General features: G+C 32.5%; 1 protein-coding gene across 1 annotated transcript in view; it reads left to right on the top strand.

The window, feature by feature from the left end:
- The window catches only part of LOC118187283 (glutamate receptor ionotropic, kainate 2-like), an 826,434-nt gene that overhangs the window by 537,481 nt on the left and 270,448 nt on the right, over window positions 1-18,505 (top strand). The window contains exon 6 of the mRNA XM_085827114.1: window positions 9,527-9,694. Coding sequence (XP_085683240.1) covers window positions 9,527-9,694 — 168 coding nt within the window. The remainder of the gene's footprint in view (window positions 1-9,526; window positions 9,695-18,505) is intronic.

Raw genomic sequence — 18,505 nt, 5'->3', positions numbered from 1 at the left:
AAGCGGCAGTAATTAAATTGAATCAGTGTGCCTCTGAGATCTATTTTATCTATTAAGAATCAGCTGCAATATTAAGTATTCTTACCAAATAAATCAGTGTGTCTCTGTGATCCACTTTATGTATTAAGAATCAGGTATAATATTAAGCATTCTTACCAAATAAATCAGTGTGTCTCTGTGATCCACTTTATGTATTAAGAATGAGGTACAATATTAGGCATTCTTATCAAATAAATTGTGATGTCTTCAGCTTAAGAGTAATTCAAGAATGGGATATCACATATACAAAATATGAACCAACTTTTTCTTTGCAATTAGTATTTATTGTACTTAATAATTGATTCTTTTTATAAGCCATTCGTCTTTCCATTTGATTAACTTCTTTTGAAAACGCTTTTGGGAACTCAGTTTCGTTCGCCAGTTGAGTTTCCACTCTAAATCGTACATCGACTTAAATAGTCGAATCAATGAAATTCCAAATCAGCCAGTCTTGTTAGGAATTCTTCTTTATTTCACTTTCGAAGTTCAAACTGCCTACTAGAAGAAGTTCCTTTCCGATAAAATTTCTAGGACGTCAGTCACTGCAGATAGATACAAATGCGCCCGTCCTATTCTTCGAAAGGAATAGAGAAATCTTTTTCTTCTTTTGAGACCTTTCTTTCAAAATAAAGGAAACTTACATAAGATTCTACGAATTTGAAATACTTCGGAAAGAAAAGAAAGCTAAGAAGAATCCCGGGCAATCAATGAGAATGCTGAAGACTTCTTTTACGTTCTTTTAAAACAACGCTCAATGTATATTTCGTTTCAGGCCGAAATTAACTCTATTTCACAGACTGAAACTGTTTATTCGCTTAACTTACTTTCTAGCCTTCCTCATTTCTAATAATCTCAGTTGATAAAAATTAATAGTAAAAGAAATGTAATCATACATCGTTTCTTCTAAATCAGCGACCGTTTTAATGCTTCTTTGCGTTTACTCATAGGCAATGCTTCTTGATATTTACTCAAGATTCGAAAAGTAATCAAGATATTAATTTAGAAGTTAAACAACAAAAATCAGCGTTATATTTTCAAATTTCTACAGGACTAGTTTCGATGGATTTACCGAACCATCATCCTCAGCTGCAAAAGCGCAAATGAACGAGATAGGATAAAATGATTTAGATAAGATAAGAAAGTCTAGACAGGAGATAAGCCAGTGGCGTCATCTGTTGATGAAACCAGAACTGAAACATAATTTCTTTAAATGCCGAAGGCAAAGATGGATTGGAATTAGGATCGTTAACCAGAACAATAAGATTTTTTTTAATGTGAAATGCCTCTAGAAAATCCAGTTCGCCAATGGAAGATTTTTTTTTGAATAATTTTGGAAGGAGAAAAATTGAAAGTGTGGTTTTCGGCCCAGCATTGTTGGGCAACAGTAGACTTCTGCGTTTCCTTTTTTCTAAGATATGCCTCATGTTCCTTGACGCGAAATTTTAAGGCTCACTTAGTTTGGCCAATGTGAATTAAGACACATTGGCAAGGAATCCTGTAAATACCCTAGGAATTCATATCCGGAATGGAGTGCTTGAATATGGAACTCGGAATTTTATTGATGAAAGAATAAACGACCCGAAAGTTAAATTTTTACAAAATACTTGCAACTTTATAGCTAATTGATGGAAAGAAGGGAATGACAATTTTTATAATTTCTTAAATTTCCAGAATTTTTATAATTTCTTAAAACAAGCGTGTGCCTTTTGGTGTGTTGAGATGAGAAATTTTTAACTGCTTGATTAATAATGTGGGGTGAAAAGCCCCTGTCAATAGATATTGCTTTTAAATAATTTAGTTTTTCATCAAGGGATAGTTTGAGCAAACTTGAAGAGCACGGAAAACATAGGAATAAAATGAAGCTAACTTTTATTTAGTCGGATAACATGATTTGAAGTGTGGTGGAAGGCAAACCGATTAAGGTTTACGGTAAACCGTAGTACTGAGGTTGGATGTGTTACGTGTGACCAGAATGCCGAGAAACAGAAAAGAATTACAAGTTTCGAGTTCAAAAGTGAACTGAATAGCAGGATCAATAGAATTCTTTGTTGAAAGAACTTTATTTAAATCATCTTTATTACCTTCAAACAGGGTAAAAGTATCGTCTACGTAGCGGAACCATATCGGGAAATTTAAAGTATCAAACAAGTAATTAATATCACTAATTCTACACTAATGATGAAGCTAATGATCTAACCTAAAATGCAACTGTGCAGTTAAATACAAATGCATACATAATTCTTTCAATTTTTCATGTTCTTTAAATTTCTTAAATATATATATATACAGGGTGATTCGCTGCCAGACCGACAAACTCCTAGGGTGTGTAGGGGGGTACAGAGACGTCTCTGAATCGCATAGGAATGCAAGGTCACGTAGTCGCGAACTATGATGCCAAGAAGCAGAGAAAAAGAACAGAAACAGTAACACACTGGTGGAGCAGAAAACAGTGAAAGGTTGTACACAAAAGTTTTCGAAATTACGACTAAAAGTTGTCTCCCAGACATGAAAGCAGCGCTGTATGGAATTCCTTTTGCTTTGCAAGATTCATGGCATGTTACGTATTCTCCCGGCAGTTACAGATAGATTACGAGGTCTTTTAAAGGGCGTCTCGTACACCAGACTCTTTATATGATCTCAGAAGAAGAACTCTATGTAGGATAGGTCCGGTTTAGATGCATGTAGTATCAGCATGAGAGGGTTCCTCCACATTACACGATTGACGTCCCCCGACACCTAGAGGTAACCTTTGGACAGCTATGGATATGTCATAGTGTCCTGGTTCATTGGTCTGCCAGATCACCGGGCAAACTATGAAATTATGAAACTACGAACTATGAAATAGATAATAAAACACATTCCAAATTCGGGCTTCCAGGTGCCCATATTGGGGTGGAAACGTACGCTATTCAAAATTTTATAGCTCTAGGTGCCGTTGTTTTATCACAATGCGAGAAACATTCATACATTTATGCGGATTCTTCATTATTTAATTTCTTTAAATATAACACAGGGCGATAAATTTGGTGGCAACAATTTCAAAAGTGAACCGACATTTATAGTCAATCAAAGCAAAATGCCAAAACGAAATTAGTAGTCTTTCTGGGCAAATTGCGCCTTTGTATTAATAAAATGTAATTGAAAAGAAAATCAAGCTAAAACACGTCAATTTACAATGATAATACAGCAGTCAATTTAACCGTAGACTTTAAACTTACTAAATATTTGACTCGTAAAATATTTGCTTACAGTAATATTTTTTAATGCATATTCTAGATCTAGAGGATTATTAAACTCCTTAAAATTCCTTTCTAATATTTATTACTGAAAATTAAGGTTAATCTTTCTTGCACTGTTGATAAATAAAAGAAGTTAAGAAAAGAAAACTTAATAATAATTCTATCGTCAGTGTTCAAACAACCTGTAAACTCAAAATGGCGTTATTCCTGTTTCCTTACTTAGAACGCGAATACATGTAACTTCCACAGTCATATTTTTTTTTTTTTTCAAATCATTAAATGCAAAATAAGTGCAATATCATAGTGGTCCAGTTTTTTTATCCTATATTATCCAGATTTAAGTGGCCAAAGATAAATGATAAAGTGTTAATTTTCGGTTTTGAATGCGTCAGTTCCCTAAAAGTGTAGTTTGTTATTTTAAAATAGGCATTCAAGAGTCGTAACGAAACAGCCCTCGTTTACGATGCTGATGTGTTTCATCATCACCGAGCAGAGGGGATTGAGGATTTTAGGAGATGATGGACCTCTCCCACCTTCTTCAGTAGTTATTAGTATGGTTACTAGGCAAGTCGGAATGGAAGAGATCGCCTCGAAGTGCATTCAGTAAAGACTAGACAAATGGTGATAAATAGTTGCTAGGTTTCGCTAACTTTTCTAAATATTTCCTCTTTCATGTATTTATTAAAGTTTGTTAAGAATGTTTAAATTTATATTTCTTATGGATAAAAATCCATCATAAACAGTATCAAAAGTCCAAAAAAATTTTTAATAGAAGTAATACCCTAATTCTTAACATGCGAAAGAACATTTTATTCTAGGTTAATTCTTTGATGAAAAATATGCAAAGAATACGTCATAATTATGGGAAATGAATTATATGGTATTTCTCCCGCCTTATTAGCATGCCTTCGTGGTGCAGTGGCCAGCATGCTCGGCGAATATTCAAGAGGTCCGCGGTTCGAGTCTCGGCGAGGGCATTGCTCATTTCTCCTGTCTCCTGCTTTAAAAAAATCCTAATGTCTCTACAATGGCGCCCGAACTACAAAAGTTGGTGGATGATGATTCTTCACCACCAGAATTTGGCGATTGGATCCACTAATCTCTCTTGCTTTAAAAAAATTCCTAATGTCTCTACAGTGGCCCCCGAACTACAAAAATTGGTGGATGATGATTCTTCACCACCAGGATTTGGCAGTTGGGTCCCTTTATCCCCAATCGCCCTTTGAAAGGAGAAGTACATGTGGTATTTTTTCCGCCTTCTTAGCATGCCTTCGTGGTGTAGTGGTCATCACCCTCGACGCGTATTCGAGAGATCCGTGGTTCGAGGCCCGGTGAGGGCATTACTGATTTCACATCTCTTCTGTTTAAAAAAAAATCCTAATTCTCTACGGGGTTAATATGGATACTATGAAGTTGTCTGGAAAATAATGCAGGGTTTTGCAATTATTTACCTTTCCTGTACACTTTTAGCAACAAAAAATTTTGAATTACATTGATTTATATATCATTTTGAAGCTCTATTTTCGTTCTTTATTTCTATAATAATCATTTTGTTCCAAAATTATTTTCAAAAATATTTACTAGGTATTTCTGTTTAGATGTCAAAACGAGATTTTCTGCAAATTTACTTTAATGAGTACAAGCTAGGCCACAGCGCAGCACAAACGGCTCCAAATGTCAACGAAGTATGGGAGGAGAAAAGTGTTAATGAATCTACAATTCAACGGTGATACCAAAAGTTTCTCGTGGAGAATTTGACTGGAAGATCAAGAGCGCCGTGGACGCTCTTCAGCTGTTGATGACGATGATTTGAAGACTATAGTTGAAACAAATCAAAAGTTTCTCGTGGAGAATTTGATTGGAAGATCAAGAGCGCCGTGGACGCTTTTCAGCTGTTGATGACGATGATTTGAAGACTTTAGTTGAAACAAATCCGTTCGCAAGTGTTTGACAGCTTGGCGTAAGCAAAACAACGATTTCAGATCACTTGAATCGCATAGGAAAGTAAAAGAAGTTGGATAAGTAGGTGCCTCACAAATTGAGCGAAAATAAAAAAAATCGCCATTTTGAAGTATCGTCTACTTTTTTTTTTCTCCACAACAAAAACGACCCTTTTCTTGATCGAATTGTTACGTGCGATAAAAAGGAGATTCTCTCCAACAACTGGCGACATTCAGCTCGGTGGTTGGACAGCGGTCAGACACCATAGCACGTTCCAAAGCCAAATTTGCACCAAACGAAAATTATGGTGACTGTTTGGTGGTCTGCGGCCGGTCTCATCCATCACAGCTTCCTAAATCTGGGCGAAACGATTACGACAGACAAGTACTGTCAGCAAATCAACGAAATGCACCAAAAATTGCAACGCATGAGCTCGGCATTTGTCAACAGAAAGCGTCCAGTTCTTCTCCATGATGATGCTCAGCCGCACGTCGTGCAACTGACACTCCAGAAATTGGACGAATTTCTGGAGAGTTTACGAGACTCTCCCTCTTCCCCCATACGCCGGACCTCTCGCCGATCGATTACCACTTTTTCAAACATCTGGATAACATTCTGCAGAAGAAATGCTTCAGAAACCAAGACGAGGTCAAAAACGCCTTTGACAACTTTAAAGCGTCCAGAAAGCCAGAATTTTATTCTACCGGCATAACTAATATCATTGGCAAAAATGCATTGATTGATCGTTGATTGATCGTTGGCAAAAATGCATTGATTGATCGTTGGCAAAAATGCATTGATTGATCGTTGGCAAAAATGCATTGATTCGGCTGGAGCATATTTTGATTAATAGAATTGTTTTTGAGTTGAGTTATGATACTTTAAAAATATAGTTTAAAAACCTGCATTATTTTCCGGACAACCTAATATTAACAATAATAACAACAGCATTATCCGCCGAAATCCGATTTTGTTTTTTGAACTGCTTCTAGATGAATTAATATTTTTTCAAATGACCCAATTTATTTTCGAAGTACTTTCAAAGCCCTATTAGAGTAAAGGTTATCAATTTTTCAATTTTGTGGTCCATATTTTTGGCTTTCACTCACACAGTCCCACTCAAATCTCGCAGTCTCTCTCAAAAGATGAATTCACAGTCGAATTCATTAATTTTATTAAACTCAAATAATTTTCGTTTTCTAAAATGATTAATAAAACATTTAAACAATGATAATTTTAAGCAATAATTTATATGTAACAATAATATTAATTTTTTCCCCTAGAGTTTGAAAATCGCAGAATAAACTCTTATTATAGCAGAAAGTTTTATTTCCGAACTCTAGTTTTCTGTTATTTTATATGGTATTCTGTTAGCGAGCTAGCGGTTCGCCATACATACTTTAGGATATTACGAGCGGATTAAGACAACTCATCGCCGTTCTTTTTTAGCCCTTGTAGGGTTGCCATTGTTTTAAGTAATCAATTCCTTTTCAATTCCTCACCAGAATGCAAATCATATTGAGAGAATTTTAGACAGAGCGTGCAAGGCCACGTTTTACGTTTCGCTAGATTTGTTAAGATTGTAATTCTACGGCTTTGCATTTTTGCTGGCAACATTTAAATTGTTACGCCAATGAGAAATTTTGAGCCAACTTCACGATAAATCATTTGTGAATTCTCTGATTTCTAGTCTTAGTTTATACTTGAATTTAAATGTTACTCTAAATTACATCGCCCCAAGGGGTGGTTGTTTTGTAAGTACGAGACGCGCTAAGTTCAAGTTCTAATTTAATAGAAAGGGTGTTTTAAACGTTTTCAGGGCGTTGTTGTTTCTTCATACCAAGCCTAAATTCGCTCTAAGTCTAGAGATTTTTGTGCTAGGTTGTACGACCAAAGATCATACTGTTAGCCCTATAATATATCCAACAGTGACTTTTCCTTTCCATTTCCTACAGGTCGTCATGTTTGCAACATAGCAATGACGAGTCGAGTCATGTAAATATTTCAGTTTCAGTTTCTTTTCTTTTAATTACCAGTATATAAGTAATATTTAGTTATTGTTTTTAGACTATTGTTAATTATTTATTTGGTTTAAGATTTTTGTTCAAATGGTTTAAGATGTGAGATTTTACACTTATAATTTTAAATAAGTTTCTGCATTTGATTTGGTTTAGCGACTGTATTAATTAAAACCTGCTTTTTGCTTTATGTTATAAATTTTTAACATTATTTGTTTCTGTTGCCAAACTCTTTTGCCAATTTCTTTGCGGATTTAATCCTGCGTATCGAATTTTATTTACCAGTCACGTTTTTGCCATTGTTTCCTTTACTTTGGACGTTGGCTTTTTGAACTGATATTATCGGAAGTAGAGCTGGTTTCAGTTGAATTTTAAAAGTATTTTTACTTAAATTATTTTGTACGAAATTAAATTTGACTAATTCTTATATATGTATATATATATATATATATAGTTAGGAAACAATTTAAAAAAACACTGGATTTCAATGCATAATGCTGTTCCCTGATAAACGTTATATCCATTTTAATTGTTGTTTTTCTATTATTACGAAATTCTCCTTTATCTATTTTTCACTGCAGAATTCACCCTGAAAAAAGTGTCTTTTGCTTTTTAAATATTGAGATTATTATTCCGTTTGGGCATTTCTTTAGATTGGAGTTTTAGCCGTGACCCGTACTTTAATAATTACATTTTTGTTGCTGTATCTAAGTTACGTTGAATGATTCTAGCATATTCTAGGACCATTAGCGACCGTGGTAAAATCTTTGAACCCTGGTAGTTCCGATCTGAGTTAGAGTCCAGGTAAACGGGCTGTCTTCATGGACGTTTTTGTGGTTTTCAGCATGTGCAGCGTGTATACAAGCCACTTTCTCTTAGAAAGTAATCCAGGAAGGCAAGCCCTAGTGTGTCTTGCCATAATAAACTAAACCAAGCCCAAACTAACCTGGCATATTCTTCTGTAGTAATGTTTTTTGGATATTCTCTTATATTATTCTTAATCCTAGTATGCTGCCCATATCCTGGAGTTTTCATAAAGCGTCTGTTTTTATAAAAGTCGATACAAAATTAGTTTTGTTTTAATCTTTCCTATCGATTTACTCAACTAAGAGGATTATTATTATTATTATTATTAATTAGCCCAGAAGTTTAATTTCGTTTTGGCATTTTGCGGTCGTCCTGTATAAAAGGGTGTTTCATCTTTCAAATTGCTGCCACTAAATATTACAGACCAGCATTACATTTAAAGAAACTAAATACTGAAGAATCTGCATGAATACATGTATGTTTCTTGCACTGTGAAAAAATAAGGGTACCTAGAGACTTCATATTTTGAATAACGTAGTCCTCCACTCGAATATGGGCATCTGGAAGCTCAAATTTGGAATTTTTTTTTATTATCTGTTTCATATTTTGCAAACCTTCAAACGAATTTTTTATTAAACTCAAGGATTTCAAAGCGAGCAGTGGAAGCACTGTACAGAAAAAAAAAATATGTCTCCAGCGCGCGAAACTGTGTATCGGAAATTCTAAAGATAAGCTGTTTTTAAATATTTTGTGATATTGCTGTTGAATTGGATTTCATGTTGTTTAAGTGCGAAGAACACGATATTTAATCAATAAAGGTGACACACAAAACGTTAAAAAAACGCCCCTCTGGGGAATAATGCTTTCAGATTTTATTATTATTATTATTATTATTGTTTTAAATTATTTTATAACGACCGTTTCGTTCAAAGGTTTTCGGAAAGCTAACATATATAAAGCCTTTGAATCCGTCAACTTTATATATTTAATTCTGTTGTTATAATTTTAATTTGATCTTAATTTTCCATACATTTTTAAAATCATTGCATTAGTACGTCTTTGTTTGTCTTATGAATCTCCTTCGGTATTTGGATATAACATCCTATTTAAAAATGCATTCCGTTAGTATGAATCTGATTTTGCCTAATTTTTAAGCTTTTGAATGTTGAGTAATATGTTCATTAATTAGTTCTGCCATATTAAATAATTAGTTCTTTAAATAATGGTTGCTAAATAATTGGTTGTTGAATAATTAGTTCTGCATTGCAATGCATTGAATATTTAGCTCTTCATGTTGCATGCCAGTGAATAAAAAAACTTGATGCTAAAAATGCCTGGACGGCATTCCAGGTATAATATAGCTAAGGAATTTATTAAGGTATTTATTTTCATGTATTGTAGTACCTTCTTCAAAGCTGAAAATGTAACAAAATAGTACCCTTATGAATTGCCTTAATTTTTGTTTTTGTTTTGTTCTTATAGGATGTCCATACAATAAATCTGGAAGATTTTCAGTACATAGGGACAAATATCACAGGATTCCGAATAGTGGACGAAGATGCATCTGGCTTCCAAGAGATCGTTCAGGAATGGAGATCAGGTCCTGCCTCTAGGAAGATGCCAGACATCGATCTCGTCCACTACGCGAAGGTGGGTACCTCAAGATCCAGCTTTATTGAAATTTGTTTGCTAAACGCTTCTTCAAATCTAGTTAATTTTTAAACACCAGTATGGTGTCTTTTACATATTACAGCATGCTTTAGAGAGAAACTTTGTTATATAAAAATGTATCAGTCTTATTGAGATTGAGTAGTGTTTATTAAAACCAAATATAAATGAGTAGAAAATTTATAAAGAATTATAATAGAAAACAGACTTTAAAAATATAAAAATACTGATGCATAATTAAAGATGAATTTTAAGCATGGCTTTGAGATTTTATAAATATATTTTAACTTCAGTCTTAAAGATGGCAAATGAAATTATATTCTTTTTTTTTTTTTTTTTTTTTTAGTCCAAAGGGATTTGAATCCCGAAGGGCTATTAGTTTCGTTTTGGCATTTTGCGTCGGACTCATAAATCTCGGTTCACTTTTCAAACTGTTGCCACAAAATGTTAGAGTCCTGCATTATATTTGAAGAAATTAAATAATGAAAAATCTGCATAAATGTATGTATATTTCTCGTATTGTGATAAAACAACGGTACATAGTCATCGAATTTTAAATAACGTAATCCTCCAACGAATATGAGCATGTGGAAGACCAAATTTGAAATTTGAAATTTGTTTTATGATCGATTTCCTATTTTTTAAAACTTTGACGAATTTTTGATTAACAAACTCAAGGATTTCAAAGCGAGCAACGGCAACGTTGTGCAGAAAAAACATTTTTATCTCCAGCGCGTGAGTCTCTGTATCGGAAATTCTAAAGATATGCTCGTTTTAAAACTATTTTGCGATATTGCTGTTGCACTGGATCTTATGGTTTAAGTGCGAGGAACATGATATTTAATAAAGAAAGGCAACACACAAAATGTTAAAAAACGCCCCTTTGGACGTAATTTAAAATCTGAAACATTTCAGATTTTTTTTTTTTTTTTTTTTCATTTTAACGGACTGAAAAGTAGCGTATGTACACTGCGCGAAAAAACAAATGGAACAGTTCTATATCTTTCGTTCTACCGGGTCGATTGCCAAAATTTAAATTGCGTGTTTCATGTTTCGAAAGCGCGACTTATGATATATGTTAGATTTATATATTACACTGTTCTAATATAGGTATTTTGACACAAAATCGTACTTTTTCTGAAATGACAGGCCAATTTTGTTCCATATTTAAATTCTATGATTCAAATTACGCCTAAATATTAAATTTTGTAAAATTTGGAACGAAATTTAGAGAGAAATTCAAAAGTTTATGTCGGCGCAATTTTTTCTGTTTGCGCCAAGCAAAATTGACTTGGCGAAATTCTTAATATATGGCAAACTATTTTGCTTTCCTTTTCTGCACTGTTCATGAGCGAGAAAAAAGTCACATCGTTCCTACTTCCAAATAATTTTAACAAAATGCCTAAACCACATTTGATGATGCTATTAGAGCTTTCAGCAAATATGCCAATTATCAAAACGCCCCAATGTATAAACTTACGTATATCTTTGGGAATTTTGAATAAAATACTCTAATTGTTTGCCAGTATGCTTAGAAATACATCTACATTAAGATGATGGTAAAAATTTTATAGATTAGAATTCAAATTTTTTTCAAAAAATATATAAAAATTATTTAAAAATACAAATTTAAAACATAAATCATAAAAAATGGGCGAATTTTATTTGGAATGAACCTAAATTTAGAAATGAGAAAGGAAGAATCAAATAAGTTTAATAAAAAAAAAAAAGAGTGATTAATAAATGCATACCAAATTTAATCAATATTGAGGAGGTAAAATTTTGAGAGCTAATTTTTTAAAAACTACTTATGTGATTTTTACAAAACTTGGCAATTTGGCATAATTTGAGTCGTAGAATCGAAGTATGGAAAAAAGGTGGCATGTTATTTCAAAAAAAGTCCGATTTTGTGTCAGAATACCCATATTAGAGCAATGCTATATATAAATCTAATACATATCCTAAGTTGCGCTTTCGAGGCAAGAAAAACGCTATTTGAATTTCGTCAGTCGGTGTAGTAGAAAGGGAAAGATGGAGCTGTATCTTTTTTGGAGGGGAGGGCAGTGTAGAATGTGCGTCGCCAGCCATCAGCTTTGTCCCCTCTGTTTGGAATTCATATCCGCTGAAAGTTTTCTGTGGCAAGCCTCTTTTGTAAATTAGTTGTTGTTATACTTCGCTTTTTAATAAGTTATGAGTATTTCAATGGCCATTTGTTTCATATTTGATAAAGAAGCTCTCCCGTTCATTGTTTTTATAACACTGGAGAGTCGATGAAAAGTACTCATCTCAACTCGTGCTGTGAACTCAATTGGTTCAGATGAGCAGAGCCAGATGGCATACAGCGTTAATTGCCAATTAATTAGCATCTGAAAATAAATTTATGTTCCACTTGTGAACAACGGCCTTCATTTCCGTAACAAAACCGAAACGAAACTGCACTTTGCGGTGTGACGTTTAGTATTTTTAATGAATGCACTTTGCTGTGTGACGTTTAGTATTTTTAATGAATGCACTTTGCTGTGTGACGTTTAGTATTTTTAATGAATGCACTTTGCTGTGTGACGTTTAGTATTTTTAATGAATGCACTTTGCTGTGTGACGTTTAGTATTTTTAATGAATGCACTTTGCTGTGTGACGTTTAGTATTTTTAATGAATGCACTTTGCTGTGTGACGTTTAGTATTTTTAATGAATGCACTTTGCTGTGTGACGTTTAGTATTTTTAATGAATGCACTTTGCTGTGTGTGACGTTTAGTATTTTTAATGTATGCACTTTGCTGTGTGACGTTTAGTATTTTTAATGAATGCACTTTGCTGTGTGACGTTTAGTATTTTTAATGAATGCAGATTGTTTACTTAAAATTGTCGCTTTAAATTTTCGTCTTCGTGTAATATGAAAGCGTAATATAAATATTTGATGTGGACACCACATCATTTCCTTGTATGGCCTATTAAATCATAAACATTTTTCGCTGCATTTCATTTAAACTTATTTGCCCGAATTTCATTGGAGATATATTTCTCATTCAGTTAATTCATTTCTCACTTCGCGGCAAAGCAAAAGTACATAAGAACTCAAAACACCTTCATTAAAAATTGTAAAACACAGAAAAACGTAAAACACCAAATACAGTTAAAGAAAGAATTTTTAGAATTAAAATTAAAGTTTCTACCCAAAAACAAGTAATTCTCCCAGGGAGCAAGAAGGCAGACTTTTCGGTGTACAAAACTTATAGTTTCGATCCCACTTGGCAAAAAGACATTGAAAATGCAGAAACTTATTTTCAGTATTCTACTGAGTATCAAATGTATAAGAATGCTCGTTAGGCTTAGCACTCTACTTATTTTTTTTAATTGTTGATAATTCTACAACTATTGTATGCACATTAACTAAAGGCATAAAAACCTTAACTAGAAGACGTAAACCACAGAATTATATCACTTTTAAAGCAAATAAACTGCCACAATTTTCCAAAATATTAAAATAAAAAAACTGAGCTCATCGAGCCGGTAGCAGAATGAGAATATATATCTATATATATATATGTAATATATATATATGTAAAATATAAAAAATACGATGGCTTTGCTCTACGCGAACAAGCAACCCCCAATTAACTTTCCGCAATTTCAGGATCTTCCCCCTAGACCAGTACTTTCCAGAACATTCGAGCCTATCCTATAACGTAACCGCTTATATAAATAACGAATTCGCGCCATTTTGCGTCATAAGCTCCTCTCTCCCTCCGCTGTTAAGATATATGCTGCTGCGCTTCTCATCTTTCCTCCCTTTGTTAGAATAATTATGACGTCAAAAGCCTATATTTCATTGTATTTAATTTAAAACACTATTTTATATGTAATTAGGAGAATTTCATCTAAAAGAAAAATTATCGACCATTTGAATTGAATAAAGATGTGCAATTGAAAGCAAAATCCTTCTGTGTTATCATTCTGTTATATTCCACTCAGCCAAACAATGCCCGTACTCTGAAACTCTGAATGCCAAGCTTCGTCACTCATGTGCCCGACTGCTAAAATATCACACACACACACACACACACACACACACACACACACACATATATATATATATATATATATATATATATATGGTGCGGCCGACTGCAACTAGAAATGGAGATGCACAAGTACATGTTACAGTAGTCCGATAGGCAAAATATCAACGTTTTACCACTACTCGTTTTTTTATTGCTTTTCCGTGTAGATACAGACGTCACGAAAAAAATTTCTTCTGAATCTATTTTAAATCCATTTTATAATCCGTTTCGGAAACAAGAATCCTTTATTCTACCCGTGCGTACATATGTTACTTAAAAATATCGTTCAAATGGAATTGAGAGCGGTCAAAGTGGATATTTTCGGTGAAACCCGGTGCGTACAGATGTTACTTAAAAATATCGTTCAAATGGAATTGAGAGCGGTCAAAGATGATATTTTCGGTGAAACCTGATAACCGAAATTTTCTCAATTACAATACTTCCTTTACTTCGTACAAGGTCAAATATTAGGTCCAGAGGACATTTTTACTGCCATGGACTTAATGGAAACATAAAAACCACATAATTCAATTACGCTTAAAGCAAAAAATGCACAAGTTACCAATGCATAAAAATAAAAACACTAAACTCATCGGCAGGCAACAGAGCGGGAATATATATATATATATATATATACATATGTTGTATGAACTTAAATCCATTTAGTGCGAATACAAGTTATTATTACTTGCGCAACTGCTGCAAAGTTAGTTAATAATAATTTATTTCCTAAACAGTATTGATTAATTGATTATATTATCTCCTAAGTTTAATTAAAGTAGAATTATTTTAAAAGTGTGCATCCATACTGGTAAGTTATATTTTGAAAGATGTTTTGAAGTAATTTGAAAGCAAACTGTTAATAATGTTTTAACGGGGACTGGAGTTAAATCATCACGAAGAATAATATTTCAATTGTAAAAGGAAAAATTAAAACATGTAATTATTGTCATTGATCGGAAATTAGTTGACTTTTCAAGGGGAACAAACCAACTCCCGTTCAATGAACAATAATTGATAAAAATGCGTAAATATGAAAGTGTTTCGTCTTTACTCGAGTTATAAGTTAAAGCCAAAAAGATGATAGTGTCGGGGACGGTTACTCGAGTTTTACAGGATTTCTCTACAGTAATTGATTTTTACTCCAAATTGAATTGACTAAAATGCTTCATGAGAATAAGTTCTTTGAGTAGCAACCATTCGCTAGAATTGCCGGTTTGGCTTTAACTTATAACTCGAGTAAAGACGAAACACTTTCATATTTACGCATTTTTATCAATTATTGATCATTGAACGGGAGTTGGTTTGTTCCCCTTGAAAAGTCAACTAATTTCCGATCAATGACAATAATTACATGTTTTAATTTTTCCTTTTACAATTGAAATATTATTCTTCGTGATGATTTAACTCCAGTCCCCGTTAAAACATTATTAACAGTTTGCATCCAAATTACTTCAAAACATCTTTCAAAATATAACTTACCAGTATGGATGCACACTTTTAAAATAATTCTACTTTAATTAAACTTAGGAGATAATATAATCAATTAATCAATACTATTTAGGAAATAAATTATATATATACATATATATATATAACAAATATTCTCTATTCGTATAAAGCTAATATAAATTTAAAATTTAATTAAGAAATTTTAATTGCAAAAATTAAAATAATTATTGCTGCTAACTAATTTACAATATCATTTAAATTCTAAGAGCAAATGTAAATTAACTGTAGGTATCAAATACCATGAAAAAAATATATAATATTCTCTTTATATATATTTACGATTGGTTCAGCCGATTGCAACGAAAAGGGGAGATGCACAACTGTATGTTATAGAGCAGTCCCATGTATAAAGTTTCAACGTTCTACGGCTACTCAATGTTTAGTTATGCGAGATGCATACATACAGACGCCAAGAAAAGGTCTCTTCTGAATCCATTTCAAATAAAATTTACAATCATTCTGGGCAAAAACAGTCGTTTATTCTCTCCGTACGCACAGATGTCACGAAAAAACATCGTTTAGGTGCTTTCGAGAGTGGTTGAAATGGATATACTCGTTGAAATATGATACCGAAAATTTTTCGCGATTACAATACTTTCTTTAAATCGTACAAAGAAGTAAAAAACACTCTTTCAGTAACTCTATCATTTTGAGTTAATTTTTTACAGTACATATAATATGCATAAACACATAAAATTAACAGCTTTCAGAAACAGATGTGGAATACTCTTCCTTGATGCAAATGATATATTAGGAAACGAAGAAACAATTTGTGCCATCAATCCTTTACTATTATATTATAGTTTAAGACTTTAAGAGCACGGCATTAATTAAATTATCAGCTATGTATTAATGACCCAGTACCTCTTTCGAATTATTTTCGAAGTTCATCACAAGCGAATGACATTGATGAATTTGTTTAGTGCAGAATGCCTTGACCTTCAGCAATTAATTTACCTTTTGTGTTTAATTATAATTTACCCCAACTGTGATTTTCGTTGTTTAAATTAATAATTAATGCTCCTATAACCATAATGCACGTGATTTTCTATATAATATTAAACTAAGTTCGTAAGTTATCAGAAATTTTATGTAAAATAGACTTGCTTTGAATAATTTTGTTCAGGGGAGGATAACGTATGCTTTAAGAGAAAAATTGGTTAAGTTGCGATCTTTGATAAGTTAATTCTATTATACACTTTTCTGAATTGCCGTAGTTTATATTCATGAAACATTCATCAGGAGGCAGTGCTATCCCTCCATCATGACTTGAAAAGTACATTATTTTAAGTGATGATGGGCTGATAATAAGAGCTCCAATTTTTATTACTGAAGATTTATTTAATTTTCTTCAAGATATGGGATTGAGTTTTAGTTTAGTTTAGTGTTACATTGAATGTTAATACAGAATAGTATACCACTACTTTCTAAAATACTTATAAGCTCAAGCCTTTCATTAATTGTAATATATTTATGCTAAATTTAATTAAAAAATGAAATTTTGAAACATTGCTAATTAATTATGGCTTTTGTTTTATACAGCACCTTTTCACAAAATATTTTTTAATTTATCATTTATAAATTGAAAAATAAGTGTTTATATTTCGATTTTATTAGCAGACGAATAACGAAAATCATCACAAAAGAAAACAATCTAATGTGTACACCACATAACTTCCTTTTATTGGAATATTAAATTATACGGATTTTTTCTTGCATTTCATTTAAATGCAAGAAATTTTTTTCTTGCATTTCTTGCTTGCAAGAAATGATTAAATTTTCGGATTGAATTAAAACTACTTCGCCGACAGCGCATAAACCACAATAGAATAAATGCATTCTTTAAAATTCAGTCCAGTATTTGTTTACCATAGCGACACTCTGGCGCTAGATTCACTTAACAGTATCAATAATTATATAGCAGTTAACTTATATAATAATTTTATAACGGAAACTAAGTTAACTGTTATATAATCCAATAATTATATAACAGTTAACTTATATATTTCGTTCATATTATAACTCATAATGCACAAAATTTATATCAGTTAAAGAATAGAATTATCTAATCGTTGCCACATGTTCTATTCAAATACTGTAATAAAGCTAGAACGATGTATAAAAGAAATTACGCAAACAAAACAAAAAAGAAAAAGTTTTTCACAGACGATTGAGTATTTCTCATTTAACTAATTCAGTTCTCACTTCGCGAGAAGGCAAAAAATCACAAAAACTCAAAATATCTATATTAAATTTACGAAGTAAATCTTAAACGCTTATTTCCTCCAAAATGTTCCAGAAAGGATTAAGCATGATTTAAATAATAAATGAAGGCGTTATCTTTGTTGTTGCGAAGCTAAGTTTCTCTAGATTGGCAACAAATCCACTAGTCTCCTGTTTCAAATGTAAACATCAATGGCCGCCATTAAAAAAGGCTTAGCGGCAATTAAACAACTTTAAAATTGCTGATAATTCTAAAAATATTGCACACAGATTTACTAATAAAATCCTTAACCGGAAGGTAAAAACAACATAATTCAATCATTTTTAAAGCAAAATATGTACAATTTACCAACATATAAGAGTAAAGAAACTGAGATCACTGAGTCGGGTAACACTGAGTGGATATATATATAAATATATTTATATACGTTTGGTGCGGCCGATTGCAACCGAAATACGAGGTGCACATCTACATGTTATAGCAGTCCTATATACAGAATTTCAACGTTCTGAGGCTACTCGTTTTTAAGTTATGCGAGATACGTACGTACGTACATACGTTCGTACAGACGCCACGAAAAATTCTCTTCAGAATTAATTTTAAAGCAGTTTTATAATTTTTTTTGAAGGAAAAGAGTATTATTTTCTGTCCTTAGGTATAGATATCACGCAAAAACATTGTTAAATTGCATTCGATAGCAGTCAAAATGGATATCTTCGTTGAAATATGCTGCCTGAAACTTTTCGCGATTCAATACTTCCTTTTTACTTCGTACAAGGAAGTAAAAAGGTTTGAGTGCAATTTAAATACGTAATAAAAGGTTTTGTGAAAAAAATATCCAAATCCTAAAATCATTGTAAAAATGGATTTTAGAATGATTTAGCATTTCAAATTCATTAATTAGTCGAAATCAAGAAAGGTCACACTATATTGCAAAGCAATACAAAATAAGATGTGTAAGAATTTTAAAAAAAGGTTTCATGTAATTTTAAACA

Source organism: Stegodyphus dumicola, chromosome 11, assembly GCF_044657685.1.
Source record: "Stegodyphus dumicola isolate Sdum_Otavi_A_Nest chromosome 11, ASM4465768v1".
Classification (NCBI taxonomy): domain Eukaryota; kingdom Metazoa; phylum Arthropoda; class Arachnida; order Araneae; family Eresidae; genus Stegodyphus; species Stegodyphus dumicola.
Note: the sequence above shows the minus strand (reverse complement) of the source record. Positions and strands in the feature narration are given on the sequence as shown.